Source organism: Vipera berus, assembly GCF_964194415.1.
Source record: "Vipera berus genome assembly, chromosome: 6".
Lineage (NCBI taxonomy): Eukaryota > Metazoa > Chordata > Lepidosauria > Squamata > Viperidae > Vipera > Vipera berus.
The window spans coordinates 63,058,016-63,082,210 of NC_138208.1; the positions used below are offsets into that span (position 1 = coordinate 63,058,016).

The following is a 24,195-nucleotide window of genomic DNA, read 5'->3' on the forward strand; positions in this document are numbered from 1 at the left end:
CCCATTTTATCTTCATACCAGCCACGCTCTGAAACGAGCCCGTAAAGGAATATCATAGTCAAAACGGAATTCCTGATCTACGTGTAATGCAGATTGGTGGCCCGAGTCCTCCAGTAGCCTGCGACAGGCAAGAATTCAACTTAACACAGACCACCTTCCAGCGACGAACAGCGGCTGCCTCCCCCCCCCCTCCCCTCCAGCAGGCGCAGGGGTCGGCAACCTCGGCTCTTTTATGACTCGTGGACTTCAACTCCCAGAATTCCTGAGCCAGCATAGCTGGCTCAGGAATTCTGGGAGTTGAAGTCCACGAGTCATAAAAGAGCCGAGGTTGCCTACCCCTGAGCTGCAGGCGGATGGAAACTTGGACGGTCTCTGACATCAGGAGCACTGACGCTCGCGACGTAAAGGCCGAGCGAGCGTTGGCGCGACGGGCCAGGACTCCGTGCAAGGCTGCGCATGCGCCGCCTGGTCGGTGGCTGTTGGTCCAAGAAGGCTGGGGCTGCTACCTAGAAGGTGAGTAGAGAGAGCCTCGGGACGAGCGAAGTAAGCTCGCGAAAGAGGGGCGTTCTCCTTCCCGTTTCCTTCCGGCGGCGAGCCTGGTTCTTGGGTTTGGAAGAAGGCGGGTAAATCTCGGGGGCCGTTTGGGTAGTAGGGGAATCCTCTCCTCGGCGTCCCCCTGGCCGGTCGCCGTCCTCGCGGGTAGTGTGTATGGGGGGGTGTTGTCTCGATTCGGTCCAAGTGTGCAGGCATCCAGCCCCGCCGCCGCCGCCGCCGCCCTTATTTTCCTCTGGAAGGAGGGACTTTCCTGAGCTTTTCTTTGCCCACCTTGAGAAAGCGAGGGGCGCTTCGCAGGGCCTGCTGGCTCTCCCACTGCGGTCTGGAGAGGACAAGCCAGAATTGCTGGGATTGTAAACACAAAAGCCCCCGACCTTCGCTCATTTCGCTGGGACCTGAACACTTGGCTCTTCGATCTGTTTGGTCCAGACTGCGGGGTTCTTAATTTAACTGGGTTTTAGATTTACTCTTGGGGCTTGAATTTAATTTGTTTTAATTGTTTTTATTTTTTTGGTATTCATGGTTTTAACTGCCCTGTAAACCGCCCTGAGTCCTATGGGAATAGGGCGGTATACAAATCCAATCAAATAAATAAAAAAATAAATAAATAAAAGTCCCCTCCGCGGCCAGGCGCGCTTGAAACCACACGCGTTAGGCTCTGGAGGCTTTTTTTTTCCCTTCTGACAGCGCGTGACAGCTCGTCGTGGTAAAGGATCCAAGTGTGTTGGTTAATTGAGAGCTTTCCCGAGGGTGGATCTTGGCTAGAAAAGCGCAGGCCTTGAATCTTTGTTGTGTTTAGTTCGGGAGTATTTCTGGCTTGAGAAGCCTACTGGGAGCTGTTTAAAAATTGATGCTCCTCGCCTGCACGCTATGGTAATGAGCAAAATCCTATGCTTAATTGAATATTTTCTTTCTCCATCAGGAATACAAGGACAGGCGAGGAATCTTTGCTTATTCGAAGGTGGATCAGTTGCTTTTTATTTTCCTCCTATCTTGGGGAGAAGTAGTTTCTTCCCTGTCTTTTGATTGCTCTGTTTTGGAGGCCTTTTAAAACTCTTTCCAGAATGCAGAGATGCACTTGATGCTTTCCTCGGGGGGGGGGGCCTGGTGTTGTTTATGAACAGTAAAAAGCCTGGGCTTGCTTAATTTCAGACTGTCTTTTCCTATATTGGGGAAAGAGGTGGGCCGTGGATCTTGGCTTTACAGTCATCATTAACCAAAAGAAATGGAGGAGAAGGAGCGATGTGATCAATTCAATCTGACACTCCTACGCTAAATTATCTCAAACAATTTTTCAAGGGAAAAATCAGAGAAGAAGAGAACAATATACTAGAAGCAATTTCTTCAAGTTAAGGAAACAGGAGAGTGGAAGAAGAATGGTTCAGATTTTGAAGTTGCTTTTGCAGCTATCAAATAAAGATAACAATTGAAATCAACTGCCGATCTATTATTTTGCTCAAGTTGTCTATAAAGAAAAGGGCAGTTCGCTCTTTGTTTCTTTTGTACAAAAAGAACCTTCAGAAACATTATCTCCAATCTTCACATCAACACCACTTTAAAAAAATGAGTTGCGTGCCATGGAAAGGTGACAAAACAAAATCGGAATCGCCAGAAACGCCACAGGTGATGCCAGTGCACATTTATCATGAAAAACAACGCAGAGAATTATGTGCCCTCCATGCTCTCAATAACGTCTTCCAGGACAGCAATGCCTTTACCCGAGACACATTACAGGACATTTTCCAGAGGTAGGAAAAATGGTTTTATCATATTATTGTGGGGGGTTTGCCTACATTTCTTTGGTAGACTAGAGCTTTTGAATGTCTGATTTTCTGATGTTTTATTATTAAGCTCTTCTACCATTCAGTTCACTTTGATCTTTGTAAATTAGTCTACCTGCCTGTCTTAACTTCAGACAGAGAAGTAAAACCCAGTTAGGATTACATTACACATTTTTAGTGTAAAGAATGTAATGAATGAGTCAATAGTTAGGTAAAATTTTCTGTTAAGGGGAACCGATACCAGTTCATGATATAAAATTCACCTCTAGCTATTGAACATTTGGTGGCCCATAATCCATTAAGCTTTTGCTGGCAAACCTAATCAGCAGGTCTGCAAGTGTTCCTGCCTTTCCTGTCCCCTTTTGACTGCAAGGGTTCCTGTCAAGTGCCTAAGACATCTGACTTTGTGATTTACACATGAAAGAAAAGCTATGAAAAAAGGCAATTGTCAGTTTAATGTCTATATGCTACTAAAACTGTATTTATGATCTTTAACTGGGTGATACTGTATATCATAGAGCAACAGTTTTCAAACCAAGATAACTCAAATGGACTAACTTACAGAATATGTCCAGAATCCATGACCCCATGACTCCCAAGGAATGAAATTTGGGGAAGTTGTAGTTGCTTCAGTGCTATTGGCTGCTGCTGCACTGCTGATCTACTGCTGCAGTCACATGATCTTCATTTTCAATGTTCTGTGACAGTTTCCCAGCCAATCTCACAATCCCCTGCTCCCCCACCCAGCAGCAGCCACTTCTGAAAAGGGAAGGGAAAAGAAGAGAGAAAGGAAGATCTCTGATGCTCCCTCCCACAAGAAAACGTAATAGGAAAGCCATCAGGAAGTCAGTTCAGTTCTCACTGCTTTTTTGGTCACCCTTGTTCATTCTGTTTCTCTGTTTAGGTAAGAAAATATCTCTGAAACAATGACCCTGTGGGACGCAAATTGTCTAGTTTCCTTATAAGTTTGGCTTTAACTGCTAGCATTTTTCTACACAGTAGCTATGACACTGTCACAATTCATCTCTAAAAGGAGCTGGTGATATGTCTATTTTTATATAAGTAACCTAGAAATCATCTTGATGCATGTTAAAATATAGTATCATTGATTTTTTGGATAAACAAGTCTTTGAGATATTAGTCCAATCCCTTGCCTTCCTTAAAGAATTAGAAAGATAGAGAGACCATCTGCTGTCACCCAAGTGCCATTCCTGTCTCTAGGATAAACTGATACTTCCTATAGGACCCACTGAAATACTTATATGTTAAAACATCTGATTTGCATACAGAACAGTCCAGATTCTTGCAATTACTAGGTAATGCTGAGAAGAACTTCAGATAGCCATCTGAACTTTTCTGCCAGTCAGTACTGAACTAGATGAACCATTGTTTGGATAAGGCTACTAGTCTCCACGTTTTACATTTGATACCAATCTCTAAAGTACTAATGGATAATTTTTGTTGAAAATTGTAATTGCAGATTGGCTTGAGTTGACCAGCTATTTACAAACTTCATTTTTCAAACACTGCTTTATGGCTAGATTTCTTTGTACATTTATAAGAAATAATGTAAATGCATAAAATCATGCTTTATATTTTGAAATATGGTAAGTCATTAAAATGAAAAATATAATGCACTTGATTCAATAGCTCCTTACACTGTTTATACAATGAAAGTTTTACCTTATCTGGGCTTTACAAGACTCATTAAGAAGCAATGCATTAAAAGTTAATTCTTGTGACTTAAGGAATTTTGAATGATAAACTTAGTGAAGTTTATCACTGGTGCGAGTGGGACGGGCTTCTCCCATCAGGGAGAGACAACTTCTCAGATACCCTATGCCATTTAGGGCTTTAAAAATAACAGCATCTTGAATTGCATCCAGAAGCAAACTGGTTATAATACAGTTCACACAATAAAGGAGTTACATATGCAGGCCTAGGAGTTATGCTGCTGCATTCCAGATTAGCTGCAAACTCCAAATATTCTTCAAGGGTAGCCCCATGTAAAGGGTGTTGCAGTTATCTAACTGAGTTATGACTAGGACATGAGTGACCATGTGCACAACCTCACAGTCCAGATAAGATCATCTTTATTGTCATTTTTTTTTACTGTGGGCACAACGGCACACATCAAAAATGAAATTTAGTTGCCCGCTGTCAAAGTGAAACATACATGACACACATTTAAACATACTATATACAACATATGTATAGACCCACACCCCTACGTATACATAACAAATATTAAATACTGTCCATCTTGAATATATAACGGAAGGAGGAAGCTTGAGAGTTCACAAGGTTAATGTTGTATGGAATGAAACTATGGCTAAGTGCACAACTGGTACACAACATGAAGTTGAGCAAATGCCCTCTAACCATGATTGCTACCTACTCTTTGAGCAAAAGTTGTGAGTCCAGGAGGACGCCCAAGTTGCACACTGGATCTGTCTGGGGAATGCAACCCCATCCATAACAATTTTATGATCTTTCTTGCAACAATTGTTAAGTGAATCTTGCTTCCCCATTGACTTTTAGATCATGCCTCCAAAAGCTAGGATTTTCTTTTTTTCCTAAAATGTTTTTAAAAGTGTTGTATGCTAAAGTCTTTGTTACAGTCATGATATTTATTTAACATATTCCTGTTTTAAGATAATTTGCAATCTTGTGTTGCAGGTTCTGTAATATTTTCTGTGTGTTAGCAGTATTTTTTCAAGAAATACTTGAAAATAGTAAAAATACAGACTTATTAATTCATACATGGCAAGAATGTGGAGAGAACAATGCAAAGGTTTGGTCTGCAAGTGCATATTTAAAATGTACCTTTATTCAACCTAGCTACCTAAGTACCTCTTTCATATGATTTGGGATAGCAAAATCTTTGTTTCAAGCACTGCTACTCCGCAAGGTAATGTCTAGAAGGATCTTCCCTAATTTTATCTTTACAGAAAACTTTGTGTAACTTGGTCTGTGTGTGTGTAACTGGCTTAAGGTAATCTAGTGAACTCTGTGGTCAAATGGGAACTTCAACCGAGTCTCCACATGATGGCTGAACTGGAGAGAAATCTGCTTTTTAACTAGCTAGTCATTCCTCCATTATCAGTTAAGAAAACTCTTCACGTATGAGTCATTAGGATATGGAGAAAGTCTCTGCCTTAGGAAATAAACTCTACAGGAGGAAAACAAACCAGTTGTTGAAGTTTTTGTAACCTTATTCTGGCTTCTTTCAATAAATCTTTGTAAAGGTTTTTATTGGGAAAATCATGCTTTCTGTGAGATGAGACAGCCAAGAGCTTGACAAGTCAGCACCTTAATTATAGTACATTGTCTCATTCTTTCTGTTTATTTATTTGTATTATTTGTTTCATGACCAGGCTATCTCCCAACACCATGGTGACACCACACAAGAAAAGTATGCTGGGGAATGGGAACTATGATGTGAATGTCATCATGGCAGCTCTTCAGACCAAAGGTTATGAAGCAGTTTGGTGGGATAAGCGCAGGTAAAGTAATCCAGAGTACAAATTTATTGCCATTAGGGATGGCTGATTTAAAAGGAAGTAAAAAACTATTTTTTTCCTTCTTCTTTCCTTGTTCAGGGATGTTAACGTGATTGCCCTTTCCAATGTCATGGGTTTCATAATAAATCTGCCGTCAAGCCTCTGCTGGGGACCACTGAAACTTCCTCTTAAACGGCAGCATTGGATCTGTGTCCGGGAGGTGGGAGGAAACTACTATAACCTTGACTCCAAACTAAAGGTTCCTGAATGGATTGGTGGTGAAAGTGAGCTCAGGTAGGTTGTCTTTGTTAATCTGTGACCTGAGTGCTATCATCCGCATACACTGTGAATTTATCATCTGAATAACATTGTTTGGCTTTAGGCCAGGGGTGTCAAACTCAATTTCATTGAGGGCCGCATCAGCATGGCGGTTGCCCTCGGGGCCGGTGGGTATGGCCACGGTGGGCGTGGCCTACTGGGTGGGCGTGGCTAGAGTGCGTATGGCCTACTGGGTGGGCATGGCCAGCTCTACATCATTCGCATCAAGGGTGCCTATGGGGGCCTGGGCAGGAGTGGGACAGATCTGAGGGTCTCTGGCAGAAGGAGGGTCTCTGGGCCAAGGCAGTGGGGGCCGTTCCCTCACTGTTTCCAGGATGGTTTCGCGGGCCACATAAAACCACTTTGCGGGCTGGATCTGGCCCTCGGGCCTTGTGTTTGACATGTCTGCTTTAGGCAATGAAATCTCTCTTCCCTCTCCCCATTAACTCCTCCAAATTAATGAAATGTTCCAACAAAGGAAATTGTCTCACTTTGGATTCTATTCTTATATCTTTACATGTCAAGATAATAAAATTGCTACATTTTTGTGTAACTATTTTCACTGCTTATGGCAGATAAAAGTTTTGAACTGAGATACCCAGTTGTTTGGAAATAGTATCAGTTGCCGAATTCAGTGGATTACATTTGAGTTAAAATTTGTACAACTCACTAAACTATCTAATGCCAAGATCAAGCCACTAGCAGCAGTTAGATTTTAGGCAAGTTAGCATACTAGTTGCTTTGGCCTTCAGCAAATCCAAACCACAGCTTTGCTATTGTTGATGTGTTTAAAATAGTTTGTTCTCAGGAATATGGAAGGAAATCGCCCATCTCAAAGCATTTGTTTCAAGTAGCAGCTGCTGAATCCAATAAAGTTCCAAAAGCAGTGTATGAAGAGCATGCACTGTTTTTCATGCATGAATCAAAGAAGAGAAATCAAAGAAGAAATAGACTTCTTTGATTATTAATTTATGACTTCTCCCAACAGCACAGGCAATGTGTATTTTTACAGTGACATTCTATAAAGCTCAACGGAGTAACATAGCTTTTATGCTTAATGTCTATGGAGATTCTGTCATCCAGGTCATAGTTATCCCAAAGGTGCTTTTTCACATGGCCTTGTGAAAAATCACCTTTGGGATAACTTTTATGCTTCATTACCCATAAACTCAACAGTATAAGCAAGCTATTTTTGAGGTAAAATGCACACTGCTGTATTTGATAATCTGCATAAAGAACAATATCATATATCATATTGCAACTCTTGAATTCTTATTCACTATAGAAATTTAAGAATAGCACAAACTTACCAATGGACAGCAGTCCTGTTCTTATATTTAAAATGATTCTGTCTCTGAATATCTTAGTGTTCTCTTCCATTACCACTTTATTCCATTAACTAGCTCCAGTAAATCCAGCAAAAATGTTATCTATGCCTCAATTCATTGATTACTACACTTTCTCCAAGTCTCTATAACTGGAGAATATAATAAAAAAGCAACAGGTAGGAGAGTGGAACTTTTCAGAATAGTTTGCGTGTTCCTAACACTCAGCTGTTTACAAAAATTCCAAAATATACTCAAACTTCATTTGTGCTTGTTGTGCTTTCTTTTTATTTCCACAGGAAGTTTTTAAGAAACCAGCTGCAAGGAAAGAACTGTGAACTTCTGCTGGTAGTACCTGAGGAGGTAGAAGTACATCAAAGTTGGAGAGTTGATGCATGACCTGCAAAATATCATATCTTTGCACTACAGTACTGGTCCTTCTCCTTTCCAACTTCTAATGTCCTGTGATATGGATAATGAGCACTATTCTCTCCCCAGGAACTTTCCATTATGAAGGTGCAATAAGGCAGTCACAAGGTAGTCAGGGCCAAACCAGATTATTGAAGCTGGATTTAGGGAAAGAGATAGAAGCCAGTTTTGCATTCTTTCATTGTAATGCATAATGAATTGGGAAAGGGGTATTGGAATCCTCTCCATTAAATTCTGATTCACTTTCTTACCCCATTATCCTAAAATACTTTATATTGAATTGTACACTACTGTCTCCAGGAGTCTCTATATTAGGATGGTTTGTCTCTCCTTCAGGGGAAGTTTGAGGCCTGGCATGTTCCCTTCATATCTACAACTCCCTTCTCTACCAAACTTATGTTGAAGAAATTTGCAAACGGTATGGGTCTCTCAGGAAATTTTAGATACTCTTAGCAATGGTATGGTGCTTGTGGATTCCCTTTTTAAATAGCAATTGTGCCAAGAGTTAGGGGACATATTGACAAAATGGGACCATAATTCTGAAACTCCTATTGGACTTTGGGGTTTTTCTTTGTCATACTTGACATTTTTGTTGATTTGAGAATGAAAGAGTGAATAATTTGGGGAGATAATTGATGCTTATTTTTCAAAAACCTCAAATATTTTTGGTTAGTAGGTCAGGTACAGCCTCTTTATTTATCTTGTCTGTCCTGTAATTCAGGGAAATAATTCACCGAGCAGGGAATATATCAACAGACATCTTAAGGATGAAATCATGACATAAAAGGAAATTATAGCCAAGTTTTTGTAAGGTAGAACATTGTTGAAAAGGCAAATGTTAATTTTGCAAGCTATTGTGGGGGAAAAAAAATCTAAGGATTAGATTTTTGTTCCTATTTCAGCTGATAATAGCTGAGGTTAAAAAGTTTCTAGGAAAGTTTGATGCGGGTAGATGAAGACCATTTAAAACAGGTAAGCTGAGTTACATTCTTCCATTCCATATGGCAGGAAAACATAATCTCTTCTCTTTCCCACTAAATTAGTAAAAGAACTGAAGATTGGCAGGAACCTTAATAGTTTTCCCTTTCACTTCATCTAATGTGCCTCATTTATTTTTGTCAGTTTACCCTGCTGTATTTTTCATTAAGTGTCATTTACGTTAGTACTGATACATCAATAGAGCTTGTTTCCACCATCATCCTGGTAAGGTAAGGGCAAAAGTAACTCGTGACTGTAAAGGATGTCTTTTGCTTTCTAATCTGAGTGAAAGCGAGATAGACACCTTTCAATTTTGTACTTGAACTCTCCTTTCAATCAAATACTTTGAGGATGACAATGAGATGAAGACGAATCTTGTTTATGATGCCTGGATAATTTGCAGCCATATACTGGGAAACTGAATTGACTCTTCTCTGCATGTACTACAGTCCAAACAAAATACTTCTAGTTTAATAGAAGCACTTTTTTCTTCTGGACTATACATTCCAGTAGTAAAACCAGCTGACATTTTTACATATACGTTTTTCATAAGCAGAACATTAGGCCTGAAGTTCTACTTCTGACTTGAAGCCATTTTTCTCATGAATTTTAAAAATATCAGCAGTAAAGATGATTCTTTATGCTGACTAAAACAGCACTTTGGAGAGACCCTGTTTGCATGGAAGCCAATGGACCAGTGCATAATATACAAATATCTTTTTAAAAGTAAAGCTATTTCTTTCCTCTCAGTATATTGATGTCATTGTTCTGCCCATAAGGAAAGTGGTGTGATTCAGCAGCTCAGGAAAAGGGAACATGTAATCATACACACTTCAGAACCAGAATTATGGCACGAGGAGAATAATCAGCCCAGTCCATTTGCTTGGGAATAGAAAAGCTCATGACTGTTTTCTTGCTTGTTTGGTTTTGTTATAGCTTTGTCTTGGGTTTGTTTACAGAGATGTATTTTGTTTAACCAAATATTAAAAATGAGAAAACCTTTCCCAATGTGCTAATACTTGTGTGAAATTGAGCTGCTGTTTGTAAAAGGTGGAAAAATTGTGCATCTCATAAATTGACTATAACTTTCCTCACCAGTCTTTTAAGATATTCCACCAGTGAAAAGTTCAGAAGCACACATTATTTTATAACTCTGAAATTGGCCTAATAAAGTTATTGCCTTACTAAGGATTTAAGATTTTTTTCCCCTATGACCAGCTCAACTATCTCAATTTTTTATGAAGCTATTGAAGACTTAAAACTCTGCTAGTAGCCTTTTAATGTCCAGTTTGAAAATGTGGCTCAACAGAGAAAACAATTGCCCATGTGGTCAACTTTTTATCGTAACATGCAATTAAACAGAAACTGTATAGCCACTAAGCTGAAATAATAAAGAAAACATTCCATAATTGCACTCTATTTATTACAAAAGGGCTGTTGCAGACTTCAAAATTGGTGAAAATGAGTTAAGATTCCCTCAGCATTGAAACAACAGTGAAATTTAGTGTGCACCAGATTGTTCCATTGTACTTGTAGCATGTTTACTTCATTTTTTGCTGTTTCTATTCTAAAATCCATCCTTGGTATATCAGGAGAGAAACACAGGACTATATAGACAAACATTGCTAACTAAATTTGGCCAGAATCTGGCATGTCCTGAGGTGATTTCCTAGAAATAAAGATATCAAAATAAAAGCTTCCAAAGTTCTTGTTAATTGCTTGGATCATCAGCTGAGGGAAGGAATAAAAAAAAATCATGACTGCCTAAGGATTAAAGAAGAGGTCAGTTTCATTAAATACATATTGGGGTTTGCCTCCATCATGAACAGATGTCCAAGAAAAGAAAAAAACCTGCCTAATAAACAATTTCAGTATTTCCTTCCATAATATGGCTCCAGTGATTGGATTAAATCTTGCCAGGAAGAGAAGGCAGAGCACCTGACATTCCTCCAGAAAGTCCTGTATTTGGTCCTAATAAAATCTGTAAGAAATAAGAACACGTCAAAATGATTGAAATGCCAAACATTCAAATTTCTGCAAAATAATTCAAAGAATTTCTATTTCAAATGTCATAAACCCAACAATTATTTTGCATCATTTTTACCCATAAAAATACAAATGTAGCATTTCTGTTTGCAATCTGTTACTACAAAAATACAATTAATGGTTTGTAGGATTATCAGATTTACTGTATATGAAGCAACATTTGCAAATGCACTCATGTTTTTGATCCTGCAGTGTCCCAATACCTTACTGTGCTAAATCTTAATATTCTGGTTAAGTATGAGACCTGGAAAGATTGTTCTGACAAAAATTCATTTAAATCTTTGGTTTTCTCAGAAAGTGGCTGCTATTGTTCAATTTCCTATTTTATCAGATTGGCTTTATTTTTGTATTTTAAAATATGTAAATAATCCTGTTCATATTCTCAAGACTGGTGTATGAATCCAAGTAATTATAATATTTCAGCAAGAGAGGGAAATTAACAATCAGAAATAAATTTATTCATCCCTGAAAGAAAGCAATGTGTTTACAAAAATGACATGATGAAATAACATATTTACTATGTAAGAAAGGAGTCAGAAACTTGAAGTTGTTTTTCTGAAAGCACTTACAATAGAATATTACAGCAGCCATACCGGTCACCCTAAAATGTGCTCCTTCCAGCTGAGAATTATGGCCTCTAGTATAAAGGCTAAAAGATAACTATTACATCCAGCAATAACTGGAACAATAAGTAGACTTCACTGTGATAAAAGTGCGCACATTTATTAATGTGAATTACTACATATATTAATGAGGTTACATTGTTGATACTACTGTGGGTGAATATTTTAAAGGGATGGTATACACACACACACACACAGTATATAGATATTATCTTTTAGTCAGCTTTGACTTGTGCCAGCTACGTGGACAATTCCGTTTTCTTGGCAATTGTTTCAAAAATGGTGATGAGCTAACAGGCTAAATAGCTGCAGTCTTAATTTTTTTTGGTATCCTAGTACTGCCAGCAGCTGTTAGGATTTTAGAATACTAGATTAAAGCCATTAAGTCTGGATTGATGGCAGCCATGAAAGTCTGCAGCAGCATATTTTTAGTAATAATTTGCCATTTCATTTTTCTTATGGCTGAGAGGGCAATTGGCCAAAGTCACCTAGCTGCTTTCTGTATCAAAGGTAGGATTAGTTTCCTGGCTTCTGGTCCAATGTATTTAACTATTACGCTACAACTAACTCTCGTGGTTAACAGATAGATATACAAAACTTTAACCAATCTTATGTTTTCCAAATGTGTTGGACTAATAATGTCCAGAATTCCAAGCCAATACTGCACATAAATGAAAAACTGGAGAAGTATAGAAGCTGAATTACAGATGAAAAATTACATTAAATAAAATGTAGCTTTCCAATGAGTCTCTTTATAATTTCTTGATGGGTTGGCGAATGAAGGATAGATGAAGTTCACAGACAAAAGGAAGATTAGATTCATTAAATTAGAGCTATAAGAGACAGTATTCACCTGTCTTTGTTGTAACTGTTGCTGCTGCTCCATTTGCAGTTTCTCAGTTTCAAAAACAACAGGAAGAACTAGGATCATGAAAGAAGTGGTCCCAATCCATAAAGCTGCCCTTGAGAATCTTTGGGAAGATGTAAAAAAGAAGTATATTCTTACTCATGCTGAGATGGAAAGTAGCTACTCTACAGATTTCAGCTGTAGTATGTACCCATTTCACATCAAAAGATTCATATACAAACTACATATTCATAACAATTTGAAAAATCATTTTTTTAAATTACCAATATGCCATTTAGGCCTAACATAAAGCATAAATATATATTAATTCCACCCAATCTTTGATCTTATACATAATTAAAACTAATATTTTCATACTGTAATGGATTTTTAAAATTCTTACTGTTTGTGGAAAAAGTTGTTACCATAAGATTGGTACTCTTTAACAGGGATGAACAGCACTTAGGATTTGATTTCCAAAAGGTACTTCAAACACATAGCAGCATGTACATAAAACATGTCTGCAATGTTTTAAAGCAGCTATAACTTTTTTTTATGGGATTGCAAACTATCCTCCATCATTTTTCATGATTATAGGAAAGCACTTTTTGAAGATTGAATGCAAAATAATGTACACTCTTCCTTTTATAAAGAATATAGCAGCATTTTTATTTTAATCTGTAATCTAGCCACCAAAGATTAGAGGATACCTTTCCTAAAAAGAAATATGGAATAAAATCCAAGTTTAGAAAATCCAAGTATAAAAAAGCTGTTATAAGTGAGATAGACTTGTCAGAGAGAGACAGATACAGGAAATTGCTGTGGTTTAATAGGTGCATTGTACACAAATGTGAAATATATTTATATACTGCCTTTTCTTTAGGGCTTCAAGTTTTTATATGTAGAACCCACTCCTCCATTTCCCCCCCCCCCACAACAACTATCCCATGAGTTATCTTGGGCTCCTTTAGTCATACTACTGAACTTCAGCAAGACCAGAAAGGCTGTAATATATAGTTACCTTACTATCCAAAAATATTTGAATAGTGTTGTTTCATTACATTCAGGTAAAAAAAGCATTCTCTAACGGAACATTTTTGGGAGGAATATCTAGAAATTTAACTATAATTTATGAGATAGTGATATTTGGCTTCTGTTTAATTATATAGCTTTTTTCTACATACATGAATATTTTGTGTTTAATTTTGTGTTAAAAACAAAGACTTCAATATATTTAATAATGAAACTTTATTGACTAGAATATTAATAAATATACCTATGCTGAACACAACCACATAATTTACTACAATTTATGAGGTTCTAAGTCCATCTCTCCATCACAACTTCAGTGACGCCACGCTAGCATCTCAATCATAATTAACAGTCAAGGCTGTCTGGGATCTCTTATCAGCTTTTGATACCATCAGTCAGGTATCTTTCTGCATCAGCTTCAAAAAACTCCTTAAGCAGACTCAATCCTTATTTGGTTTGCATTTTTGTTACTTTATTTATTTGTATCCTATCCTGCCTTTATTTTTACAAATAGCTCAAGGCAGTGAACATATCCAGCACACATTCCTCTCCCTATTTGCCCCACAATAGCAACCCTGTCAGCTGGGCTAGGCTGAAAGAATGACTGGCCCAAAGGCACTCAGCTGTCTTTCATACTGTTAAGATGGGACTTGAACTTATGGTCTGCTGCTTTCTAGCCAAGTATCTTAACCAATAAACCAACTATTATTACAGGGAATAACCTGCTATATTACATGCTGTAAGTTTTATTCTTAGCTTTATCTGAACTGCTTAAATGGAACAGACTGTAGCCACATGCTGAAGAAACGTCTCTCCAGCCAATTGGGATGCATGAAACAGGTTCTGTGTTCCTTTTGCAATAATGGCATACAATAGTAGTAGATTACTAAATCATTCAGGACATCTCAACGTCTTTGGACTAGCGACTAGTATCTCTACTTTCCCATTTCCTTATCTCACCTGTACATTTTCTGAGCTACAGAAAGGGATACATCGAAGGTAGCTCCAGCTGCCGATCGAAGGCTCTCCGGAAACATCTCTGTCAGACCCCAAAGTCTCTCTGCCAGGGTCTCATCCAGCTGCAACAAGGCGAGAAAAAACGAAAACTAGGAGCCTGCCTAAGCCTCCAGCCCAGGGGTCTTCAAACTTGGCCCTTTTATGACTTGTGGACTTCAACTCCCAGAATTCCTCAGCCAGCCATGCTGGCTGAGGAATTCTGGGAGTTGAAGTCCACAAGTCATAAAAGGGCCAGGTTTGAAGACCCCCTGCTCCAGCCTGTTCTCCCTACCTGACGTTGTAGACGTGTGGGCTCAATCACTGGGACCACGACTATTCAGGCATCCCTCCGAGGAGACCCTCTTCCAAAGCACCGGGAGCGCACGGCGCCCTGACAAACACGTTCCAACTAACCTCGTGGGAGCCCCGGCCGTCTCGGCACGCTCTGTCCCGCCCCCAGGAGAGGTCAAGCCTCGCACGGCTTGGCCCTGTACGGAGTTCCGCGGCAACGACCCGCTTACCTCGTCTTCCTCCTCCTCTGTATCCTCTTCCAGCTCCTCCGTTTTGCCAGCGCCTCCCTTGGCTGGCAGCAGGTCTTCGGGAGACAGCGGCGTCGAGGCGGCCATGACTGCAACCGAGAGAATAACGAGCGCTGAGGTCCCGCAGCGGCTAGACCGTTACCGGAAGTTCAGATCTAGAGGCTGATAGCCCCGCGGCCCTTCTGTAATTGCACAGCGACGCATAGCGCACCGGAGGAGCAAGTGAAAGTAGCGTGAGGGCTTAGCCCTGCGTTTCTCAAGCTCGGTAATTTGTGGAGGCGTGGACTCCTCTTCAAAGTTACTGAGGTTAAAAATAATGGCCTGAGCAGGGTTTTTCAACCTTTTCACCCATTGTACCACTTTTAGGATAAGGCAACATCCGAGTACCACCACTCGCCTAAAGGTAAAGGTAAAGGTTCCCCCGCACATGCGTGCTAGTCGTTTCTGACTATAGGGGCCGGTGCTCATCTCCGTTTCAAAGCCGAAGAGCCAGCGCTTGTCCAAGGACGTCTCCGTGGTCATGTGGCCGGCATGACTAGACACCAAAGGCGCACGGAACGCTGTTACCTTCCCACCGTAGTGGTCCCTATTTTTCTACTTGCATTTTTACGTGCTTTCGAACTGCTAGGTTGGCAGAAGCTGGGACGAGTAACAGGCGCTCACTCTGTTACGCGGCACTCGGGATTTGACCCGCCAAACTGCCGACCTGATCGACAAGCTTAGCGTCCTAACCCACTGAGCTACCGCATCCCTTCTAAAAACGTGATGACCCCCAAAAAAGTGAAGTACAGGTAGTCCTCGACTTACAACAGTTCGCTTAGTGACTGTTTGAAGTTACATTGGCACTGAAAAAAGTGCCCAAGTCATAGCTGAGCAAGACACCTGCCTGCCTGCCCGGCAGTGCTCTTCTTCCTGGCTGAGGTTTTCATTGTTCTGAGCATTTCTGTTGAGGATTGGCAGCGGGTGTGGAGTGGGGGGTGTTTGGTTTTTATCCCCCCCTCTGCTGGGTGGTTGCAGCAGGTTTTGGTCACTTCACATGACCCTGGGACACTGTGACCGTCATAAATATGAATCAGTTGCCAAGCATCTGAATGTAAATCACAAGATCCTGGAGATGCTGCAACATTCCAGCTGATTGGTGCTTCTTCTTGGCTCAGTGGAAGCGCCAGAATCAGCATCAAACTCCAGCTGGAGCCTGGTGCTGATCCTGGCGCTTCCACTGAGCCCTGACAGCCCTGCAGCTCCAGCTGTCTGTTGCTCAGGCTTGTGCGGTGCTGCCACCTGTTCAGCTCATTCCCCTCCCCCGCTACCACTTTTCTAGGATGGTTGCGTACCACCTGCCAGGTGCCAATGTACCACAGGTGGTATCCCTACCACTGGTTGAAAAGCCCTGGCCTAGAGCAGGGATTTTCAACCAGTGGTAGGGGGCACCTGGCAGGTGCTGCGTGATCTTGACAAGTGGGGTGGGGGTTCGAATGAGCTGAAATGGCTGCAGCGCCGGCACAGGCCTGGGAGATAGTCAGTTGGAGCTACAGGGTTGCCGAGGCTCTGCTGAGGGGCCAGGATCAGGGCACTTGGCTCCCGTTGATAGGCACTTCCCACTGCTATCACAGGGAGCAGCGGACAGGCCTTGGGGTGAGAGTCAGTTGGAGCTGCAGTGCTGTCAAGGCCAGATCCAGTTGATCAGCACTATATACGTCGGCCAGCCATGGGTGACCGCATGGGGGAGTGAGGCTAGGGTAGTTTCCGACAGCCAGAGCTCTTCCTGAGTGGCGCACCTGTAAGAGAAAAGGGGGGGGAGAGGATATAAAAGGAGATTTTGGCAGGAGAGGCTTCTGTGAGACAAGCAAAGGGATCCACGAAGTAACAGAGACTGTGGAAAAAGACCCCAGCAGACAGTGGAGGAAGGAAAGAGGAAGAAGGGCTGACTAGTCCCCTGACTACGAGGTAGCGTTACATATTGATAAATATAAATTTGTCATGTTTGTCAGTGCAGAGGGAAAGTGATTCAGCAAAGGAACCACCACCAAAGATATTAAAACCAGCACCAAATTGAAAATACAGTGAAAATTATTTGAAGTTTAGATTTTATTTCATGGAAGAAAATGATCAGCAATTGCCTGTTTGTGTTATCTGCAATGAAGTACTATCCAAAGCATTTCATGAAGCCTTGTTTGCTGCAGAGACATTTAACAAAAAAAACCTAAAGAGCACACTGAAAAGCCAGTAGTATTGTTCTCGAAGAAGCAAGACGAATTTATAAAATGCCATGCTGCTTTCATGAAGTCCACAACCATCTCGAAAAAATGTCTGGAAGCATCTTATGTCTATCAATTGTCCTTGATAGCAGCTAAAAGAAATCAGCCTCACACAATCACTGAAGTCATGGTTTCCTCTGCCATTGCAATTCTTCAATTCTCTTTGATGAAAAAATGGCTGTTATTCGTAATATTACATCTTCTAACAACACCGTCCAAAGACAAATACAAGGTATGGCCACAGACATTACTCAGCAAGCAGTGGAAACAATCACAGCAACAGAAAAGTTTGCATTTTAATTGGATGAAAGTATTGACATCACCAGTGAAGTGCAATTAATTGTCCTTGTGCGTGTTCCTGATTCGGGCTATATACTGGAACATGTATTATTTTGTCTTCCACTACCAGGCAGAATGACTGGGGAAGAAGTATTTACAATAATTGACAATTTTTTCAGTGGACATGGAATACTATGGACTTGGTGTGTAGCAATTTGTTCCGATGGTGCAGCAGCTATTACAGGAAGAGCTTCGGTCGCGATAACACGAGCTAAGACAAGAAACAGTTCTATTATTTCAAATCACTGCATCTTGCATAGACATGCACTTGCTTCTAAACAGATGAGTCGATACTATGGCCAAAAGACTGATATTGCAGCATTGGACAGATGAACTCATGGCCCCTTTGACTCAATGGATTGAAGACTCCGGCTGCCTATGAACAGATTCCTTCTAAATGTAGCCTTTGCATATGTTATGGACAAATATAATGAAATTGGAACTCATTTATACAGAATACAGTTGTTTAAAAAAGTCATATAAATTTTATCAGAAATATATACATCTTAAATATTTGTATTAGACAAGTATATGATTGTATGGGATTTGTTGTAATTTTTTGTTACGGCATTTTGCGATTTTTTTTCTTTTTGATGATGTATATACCACTATCATTTTTGTTTTGTTCTTTGTTAATTTTAAAATAAGAAAAATAATTTTAAAAAGTATTTATTATGTGATGAATTAAGGATCTAAAATAAGAATTGACTATTCTGTGTGAAGATCGAAGAAAATCAAAGATATATAAAAAAGTTCTTGCAATTTACAGGTAAATTATTGTAGTTATAAGGCAACCCTAATGAATTTTGTTGAATTATAGAATAAATAAGCCATTTTGAGATGAATGTGTTACGTCATTTAAGTATCTGTGAGCAAGTGACTAATCTATTAAAACAGATCCCACATTTTTTTTTAGCTTTTAAGGTTCCTCAAGATGTCCTTTTTCTGATGTCATAGATTTAAACATTATCTCACTGGTGGCTTTCTATATATGTTCAGGGAAAGTGCAGAGGCATTTGTGATGCCTCCTATAACACAGGAACTACATGAAAACATATGTTGTGCTATCTATTTTTCTGCCGTATACCAAGTCATTGGCAGAAACTACAATCCAGAGGTATTTTGCAATCTAAACATTAGACTCCTAGATGCCAAGGCATACACGGATAATGAACCTAAAGTACATTAAAGAAAGATAATGGCTTATTTTAGACACAACATGAGTCCAGGCAACCAGTTCCTCTATTTGTATGAAGCAAAAAGAGGCTACGTTGCTATGGTAGTTCACACTTAACCCCTTTCAATCAAGACAGCATTTATAATTTAAAGTTGACTTTCAGTCCTGCCTTGTTTCTATCTGCTTGGGATGGTGACATACGTTTTCTATACTTAATCATCTATTAATAATATAATGAATATTAAGAGCACTTGGAAAGAAGTTTCACAAAAAAAAGTAGATACCAGCTTCCTCACAACACTATAGAGTCCAGAATAGCAAAGTCTTCCAAGGCAGATGTGACTTTACAAGTCTTGAATATCATTGCTTTAAATCATATTTGCCTGTTATTTCCTCCCTCTATCTCCTAGTGATTGCCAATTTATAATTCACTTTCTCCTTCGGCTGTAATTTTTCAGTTCTTCTAATTCCTTCTCCATGAGGTGGGATTCAGCAGTTGTCTCAGAGAGCTGAAAGTGAAAGGCATAAATGGTAATGGAAATACATACATACTAATGCTGTGGCACACCCAGAAGTATTTTTCTTTTGGTTTTATTCCAAAGCAAAATTATTCTAAAAGTTTGGATAGATGGGGCTGGGTTTCAATCATGTGTTTGGGATAAAGGTAATACTTAAAAAATAAGTCATCAGCCGCAGGTAATGTATAACATATGGTATTCTGTTCTATAGAGCCTTGGTGGAGCAGTGGGCTAATGCCTCCTTAAGTAACACCAGCTGCCTGCAATTAGTGCAGGTTCGAGTCCCACCAGGCTCAAGGTTGACTCAGCCTTCCATCCTTCCGAGGTAGGTAAAATGAGGACCCAGATTGTTGGGGGCAATTAAGCTGACTTTGTAATAATGCCGCTTGGGGGTGTGTGTGAAAGCCCTAATAAGCAGGTATATACATAGAATGAAGGCTACTGCTAAGCTTGTAAGCCGCCCTGAGTCTTCGGAGAAGGGCGGGATATAAATGGAATTAAAATAAAAAAATAAATAAATATTCTTAAAATACATTTTCAGACATTGAATAAAAAATCTGAATGCTGCTTCCTCCTGTCTCTGCTAACCAGTAAGAACTGTCATTTCTAAGTCCCCCCTGCAAACCAGTATGATCTTGTGGGACCTAGAACACAGATGATCTCTATAGCTATGCTTGGCCTGTGAAACAACATTCCACGTAAGTCCATATATCCTGACTCTGCTGTAGTTTCACAAATTTTTAAAGCTGGCTTTTGCAACAAGCCTCAGAGTAGTTTGGGTCATGATCTATTCTCTGTTTATTTATTTTAGTTAGTGGGTCTTGTTTTGTTCTTGCTGTGTAGTTAAATATTATTTATTTTTTATTACTTTTGTTTTTAACCCTCATGTTTAAGCTATCTAGAGATGGTTTGTGATTTGAGATGGCATACATGCTTAACAAAACAAACTATTTGAAAATTATCTGGAAAAATTCTCTCTTTCATTTCTCACTCAGAAAAAGCCTGTTGCCAGTAGTAGTTTTAATTTTCCAGATTTAAGTTTGTATAATGAGGTATCTAAAGTATCTTGGATTAATGAATGACAGGTTTTGTTCACTGGGAAATTCTTCTTATGGGCTGTCCTGTGTTGTGGCCAAAAGCTGGCTCACCTAAAGCAATCAATTCACTTTGAAGATACAAGCATGTAAAGAACAATATACACTGGGCTCCCAACAAAGCATTTGCAGATTACTGAGTGCCTTGTGCTAAAAGCAGGGGTAGGCAACCTCGGCTCTTTTATGACTCATGGACTTCAACTCTCAGAATTCCTGAGCCAGCTACGCTGGCTCAGGAATTCTGGGAGTTGAAGTCCATGAGTCATAAAAGAGCCGAGGTTGCCTACCCACACCTCATATACCTTTGGCCTCAAACTTTTTACCACCACACCTGGAATTGGCATGTGTGGCACCCACAGTAACTGATTCAAGAGGTGTGGAATGCAATAGCACCACAAATCTTCAAATCATACTAATTTGAATTTTCAAATTGTGCTAAGAAATCATTAAGAAACTAAATAACTCCTGAAATGTGATAAAAAGAGAGATGACACATTGACCTTACCATATCCAATAAAAGATCCACTTTCAGCCGAAGAAGATTGTTCTCTTCTTCTAGTTGCTGATTCCGTTTGCGAAGACGCTGTGTCTCCCTGCGGTCCCCATTGCTTCCAAATGATTCTGGAATTACATATCCCAAAATTATCTAGTTTGTCTTGCTCTGGTATGTAATGGAAGATGAGAGCCAGAACCCCAGCAAAACCCAACCACATTAGCTTTACTAAAATAGACAAAATAACAAGTCATAAAAACAATAAACTTCTGATACAAAATAACACTTTATATAGAATAATTAAAGCATAATAAATAAATATACTGCAAACAATATATTATAGCAAATGACTTAGGTCTGGCCTAGCATAAAACGGAGGCCAAAAGAGGTATCTTTGAATATGATAACATTTTAGTTGCAGCTAAAAATTCTACAATGACAGCGAAGACAACCAAACGTTTTAATGATGTAAAAATAAGGTCTTTATTAGTATTCTGAGTTTGATCCCTTTCTGCATTCCAATCTGCAAGATAGTTTTACCTTTCATTTCCCAGGTGGACAGATAGAAGCCTATTGTAGTTCTCACATCAAAGGCTCCAACACACACTCCATTTCATTCAGGCCCAGAGGCCCCTGTTGTTTGTTTACAGCATCTCAGAGTTTAGAATATGTCTCTTAAAGTTTCCAAATATTCCTTATATTTGGATACAGGTACTCCTCAACTTATGATGACATTTGGGACCCAAACTTGTGATTGCTGAGCATGGGATTGTTAAGTGAGTCACACCCAATTTTACGATCTTTTTGCCATGGTTGTTAAGTGAATCACACAGTCATTAAACAAATCTGGCTTCCTCCACTGTCTTTCAAATAAAATTGCACATCTACCAATAGATATCCCTATGGGTATGTTTTGGTGTATATTAAGACTATTTTATGCCTCCAAGAGAAAATGAGATTTGGTGTTATATAAAGGATTAGAAGGAACAAGGTCTGTCTCAACCTATGATTTAGCAAGAATACCAAACTGGATTAAACTATAATATGAATGCCACCCCTAATATAATAATTACTACTTGCACACCCAATCCAATAACAACCAGTTTTTGCAAAAGCACATTAAAAAAAAGATGATGGCAGGAAACGCATCAGGCTGATTATGCACCTGTTTGGAAGGAATCAGGATCTAAACCATCTCTGACACTGCAGAATATTGGAGTCACTGAGATAATTGCTCTTTCTCTCTTACCAGTTATCCATTGGCCATTCTCAAACTTCAGACTCTGTCCAGTAAGTGTCATAACAGGAGTTCCATATTCTAAGCCCAACTCAATTTCACGGGTAGATCTGTCCAGCTGTAAAACAGCAAAATCACTTCAGTACTTTCACAATATTTTGTCTTCCGTAATTTCTATTTATTTTCTTAGCATGAGGCAAGCTTGTACAAAAATGCCAAATCCATTTATTCTAGGGGATAAAAAGTATATATCTTATTTAAGTATGCATAGGAAGTTGTTTAGCATCCTCACACTGATGCTCCCATAATATTGCATCATTTTAGAGAAATATGGATGCAATGTTATAGCTTTAGTGTCCAGTCGTTGCAGAATATGCTGAATTCCAACCATCAAGATCAGGAAAGCTCCAATATCACATTTCTTTTCCAACCTCCTCTGAAACCAGCTCCACCTAAGATTGGGAAATGGAAACTATAAAAAGTTCAAAACAAAACAGTAAGAGGTGGACTAGGCTGAGCTAAGATGTAAACCCCACTCTCTTCTCTAACATGTTACAAAACAGAATAAAGATTTCATAGAACTTGAGAACTGCTCTAAATCTCTTCTTTTCCACACAATGAAAGTAAAACATTATTTTTATTTATACAGTTCTTTCTTCAAGTGGGGATAGATGGCCAAATACATTTTGCTTTCAAAATAGAAATATGTGGTTGTTGTAGCCAACATTTTTGTGTTTTTATGTTCAGTTTTACAGTTTTTTATTGTTAAAAGGATATTTTATTATTTAAATAAAAATGGGTAAAGATGTGTAACATCACAAGTAGGATTCAACAAGTAACAATATTGGCTCTGCCAATATTGTATGGGACAATAGCTTAAAGATTCTTATATTCTGATGAAAAAGATAGCATAGATCTTCAGTTTCTTCTAGAACTTACCGAATGGAGGTTGGAAAGTGAGGCTGATTTTCTGGGTGGAGTTTTCTTTGGACTGAATGTCTTTCCAAAGAGTGGCATCCTTCTAAATTCCTCTTATCTTTGAAAAAAAATTCCAGATATTATTATTTTATTGAAAAATGCATAGATCAATCACTGTCCACAAGGGTTGCAGACAGAGAACTTTTCGACCTCAACCAGACTATAAATTCCCAGTCTATATAATAACCTACATCTCCAGAAGATACCAGGTTTGGCCAAATAGCCCTGAGCAACCACAAACACTGCTTTAATCACATGCAACATGTGAGTATCTGTGCAATAGTGGCTGCTCGGCTGAATTTCACTGATGTGTCGCTGAGTAGACCGTCTCCTCAAGGTAGCGGGTGGCAATTTTAATACATCTTTCAAGCGATCCAGTCCTATTACCGTCTCTGCCCCAAGCAATACCCCACTGGAGGATTTTTGGAGAATCAGATATATCCTGTGCCATAAATGTCGAATCCAAGTTAACACCACATTTAAAGGAGCTGTATGACAAGGGGCAGCATTTTCTTGAAGCCACCCTGCATCTCATACCTAGTACGTCAAACCAAATTTAGGGAAGTTTCACAGCATGATCACGATCACAAAGCATACAACCGTTCCAACCTTCGCAACCAATCTGCGCATGCGTACCCTTAACCGGTGTTTGAAGCTTTGCACCCCGCGGTAGCCCCGGGAAGATAGCGCAAGATAGTTGGGACAGCAGACAGTACCACACGAGGGGAGGGGGAGATTATTTTTATTGCACAATTCGGAAAATAAGCTTTGATATACACTCATTCAAACTGAAAATATATAAACTAAGAACGCGTAACTAAATCTCTTAACAGGAGAAGATGGTCCTATGAGTAGAAGGCTTACGAAGTTATAACCCGTATCAGAAGATACAGCCCTCCTCCTCGTGTAATGGTAGCGACCTAAGTTACTGTGAAAGGAGGCGTGAACAGCAGCAGCGGCAATAGGATCTTACCATCGTTGTAAACTGGGGGAGGAAGAAAGAAAGAATAATAATGTTGATGGAGATATTTTTAATGTTGTTGTTCAGAAACTGTGTTCTCAAATAAATTATTCCCAATTTATCACATTTCCCAGTAATAGCGAAGCGGTCCTAGGCTCCCCTTTGGTC

The 24,195-nt window shown here is 39.5% G+C and overlaps 4 protein-coding genes across 6 annotated transcripts in view; 2 read left to right on the forward strand and 2 right to left on the reverse strand.

Annotated features, from left to right (window-relative positions):
* Window positions 1-485: 485 nt before the first annotated feature.
* Window positions 486-9,892, forward strand: JOSD1 (Josephin domain containing 1). The gene is made up of 5 exons (XM_081331207.1): window positions 486-513; window positions 1,478-2,303; window positions 5,714-5,842; window positions 5,939-6,133; window positions 7,782-9,892. The coding sequence occupies exons 2-5, from the start codon at window positions 2,119-2,121 to the stop codon at window positions 7,879-7,881; spliced, it is 609 nt and encodes a 202-aa protein (XP_081187333.1). The 5' UTR covers window positions 486-513; window positions 1,478-2,118; the 3' UTR covers window positions 7,882-9,892.
* Window positions 9,893-10,295: 403 nt separating this feature from the next.
* TOMM22 (translocase of outer mitochondrial membrane 22) lies at window positions 10,296-15,079 on the reverse strand. The gene is made up of 4 exons (XM_081331208.1): window positions 14,955-15,079; window positions 14,398-14,516; window positions 12,412-12,529; window positions 10,296-10,870 (listed from the first exon to the last, which is right to left on the reverse strand). Exons 1-4 carry the CDS (start codon window positions 15,057-15,059, stop codon window positions 10,796-10,798), a joined length of 417 nt encoding a protein of 138 aa, XP_081187334.1. The 5' UTR covers window positions 15,060-15,079; the 3' UTR covers window positions 10,296-10,795.
* Window positions 15,080-19,028: 3,949 nt separating this feature from the next.
* Window positions 19,029-23,714, reverse strand: CBY1 (chibby 1, beta catenin antagonist). Of its 3 annotated transcripts, XM_081330597.1 has the most exons (6): window positions 23,604-23,631; window positions 23,028-23,124; window positions 22,381-22,540; window positions 22,101-22,206; window positions 20,864-20,979; window positions 19,029-19,255 (listed from the first exon to the last, which is right to left on the reverse strand). In XM_081330597.1, the coding sequence occupies exons 3-6, from the start codon at window positions 22,477-22,479 to the stop codon at window positions 19,175-19,177; spliced, it is 402 nt and encodes a 133-aa protein (XP_081186723.1). In that variant the 5' UTR covers window positions 22,480-22,540; window positions 23,028-23,124; window positions 23,604-23,631; the 3' UTR covers window positions 19,029-19,174. The 3 variants fall into 3 exon arrangements, with proteins under 3 accessions (XP_081186723.1, XP_081186724.1, XP_081186725.1); XM_081330598.1 differs by lacking the exon at window positions 22,381-22,540 and having other exon boundaries at window positions 23,604-23,714; XM_081330599.1 differs by lacking the exons at window positions 22,381-22,540; window positions 23,604-23,631 and adding an exon at window positions 23,258-23,321.
* The window catches only part of FAM227A (family with sequence similarity 227 member A), a gene marked incomplete at its 3' end in the record, with an annotated part of 31,796 nt that continues 29,179 nt past the window's right edge, over window positions 21,579-24,195 (forward strand). Inside the window, exon 1 of the mRNA XM_081330639.1 lies at window positions 21,579-21,627. The remainder of the gene's footprint in view (window positions 21,628-24,195) is intronic.

Excerpts from the sequence above, each read along its gene's own strand:
- JOSD1 (XM_081331207.1), top strand. The coding sequence starts at position 2,119 with ATGAGTTGCGTGCCATGGAAAGGTGACAAAACAAAATCGGAATCGCCA. Across the intron at positions 2,304-5,713 it reads TTACAGGACATTTTCCAGAG|GCTATCTCCCAACACCATGG; the intron begins GTAGGAAAAATG and ends TTTCATGACCAG. Across the intron at positions 5,843-5,938 it reads GTTTGGTGGGATAAGCGCAG|GGATGTTAACGTGATTGCCC; the intron begins GTAAAGTAATCC and ends TTCCTTGTTCAG.
- TOMM22 (XM_081331208.1), bottom strand. The coding sequence starts at position 15,059 with ATGGCCGCCTCGACGCCGCTGTCTCCCGAAGACCTGCTGCCAGCCAAG. Across the intron at positions 14,517-14,954 it reads CAGAGGAGGAGGAAGACGAG|CTGGATGAGACCCTGGCAGA; the intron begins GTAAGCGGGTCG and ends GCCTTGTTGCAG. Across the intron at positions 12,530-14,397 it reads GTAGCTCAGAAAATGTACAG|ATTCTCAAGGGCAGCTTTAT; the intron begins GTGAGATAAGGA and ends ATCTTCCCAAAG.
- CBY1 (XM_081330597.1), bottom strand. The coding sequence starts at position 22,479 with ATGGTTGGAATTCAGCATATTCTGCAACGACTGGACACTAAAGCTATA. Across the intron at positions 20,980-22,100 it reads GAATGGCCAATGGATAACTG|AATCATTTGGAAGCAATGGG; the intron begins GTAAGAGAGAAA and ends ATGTAATTCCAG. Across the intron at positions 19,256-20,863 it reads TGGATCTTTTATTGGATATG|CTCTCTGAGACAACTGCTGA; the intron begins GTAAGGTCAATG and ends TTTCACTTTCAG.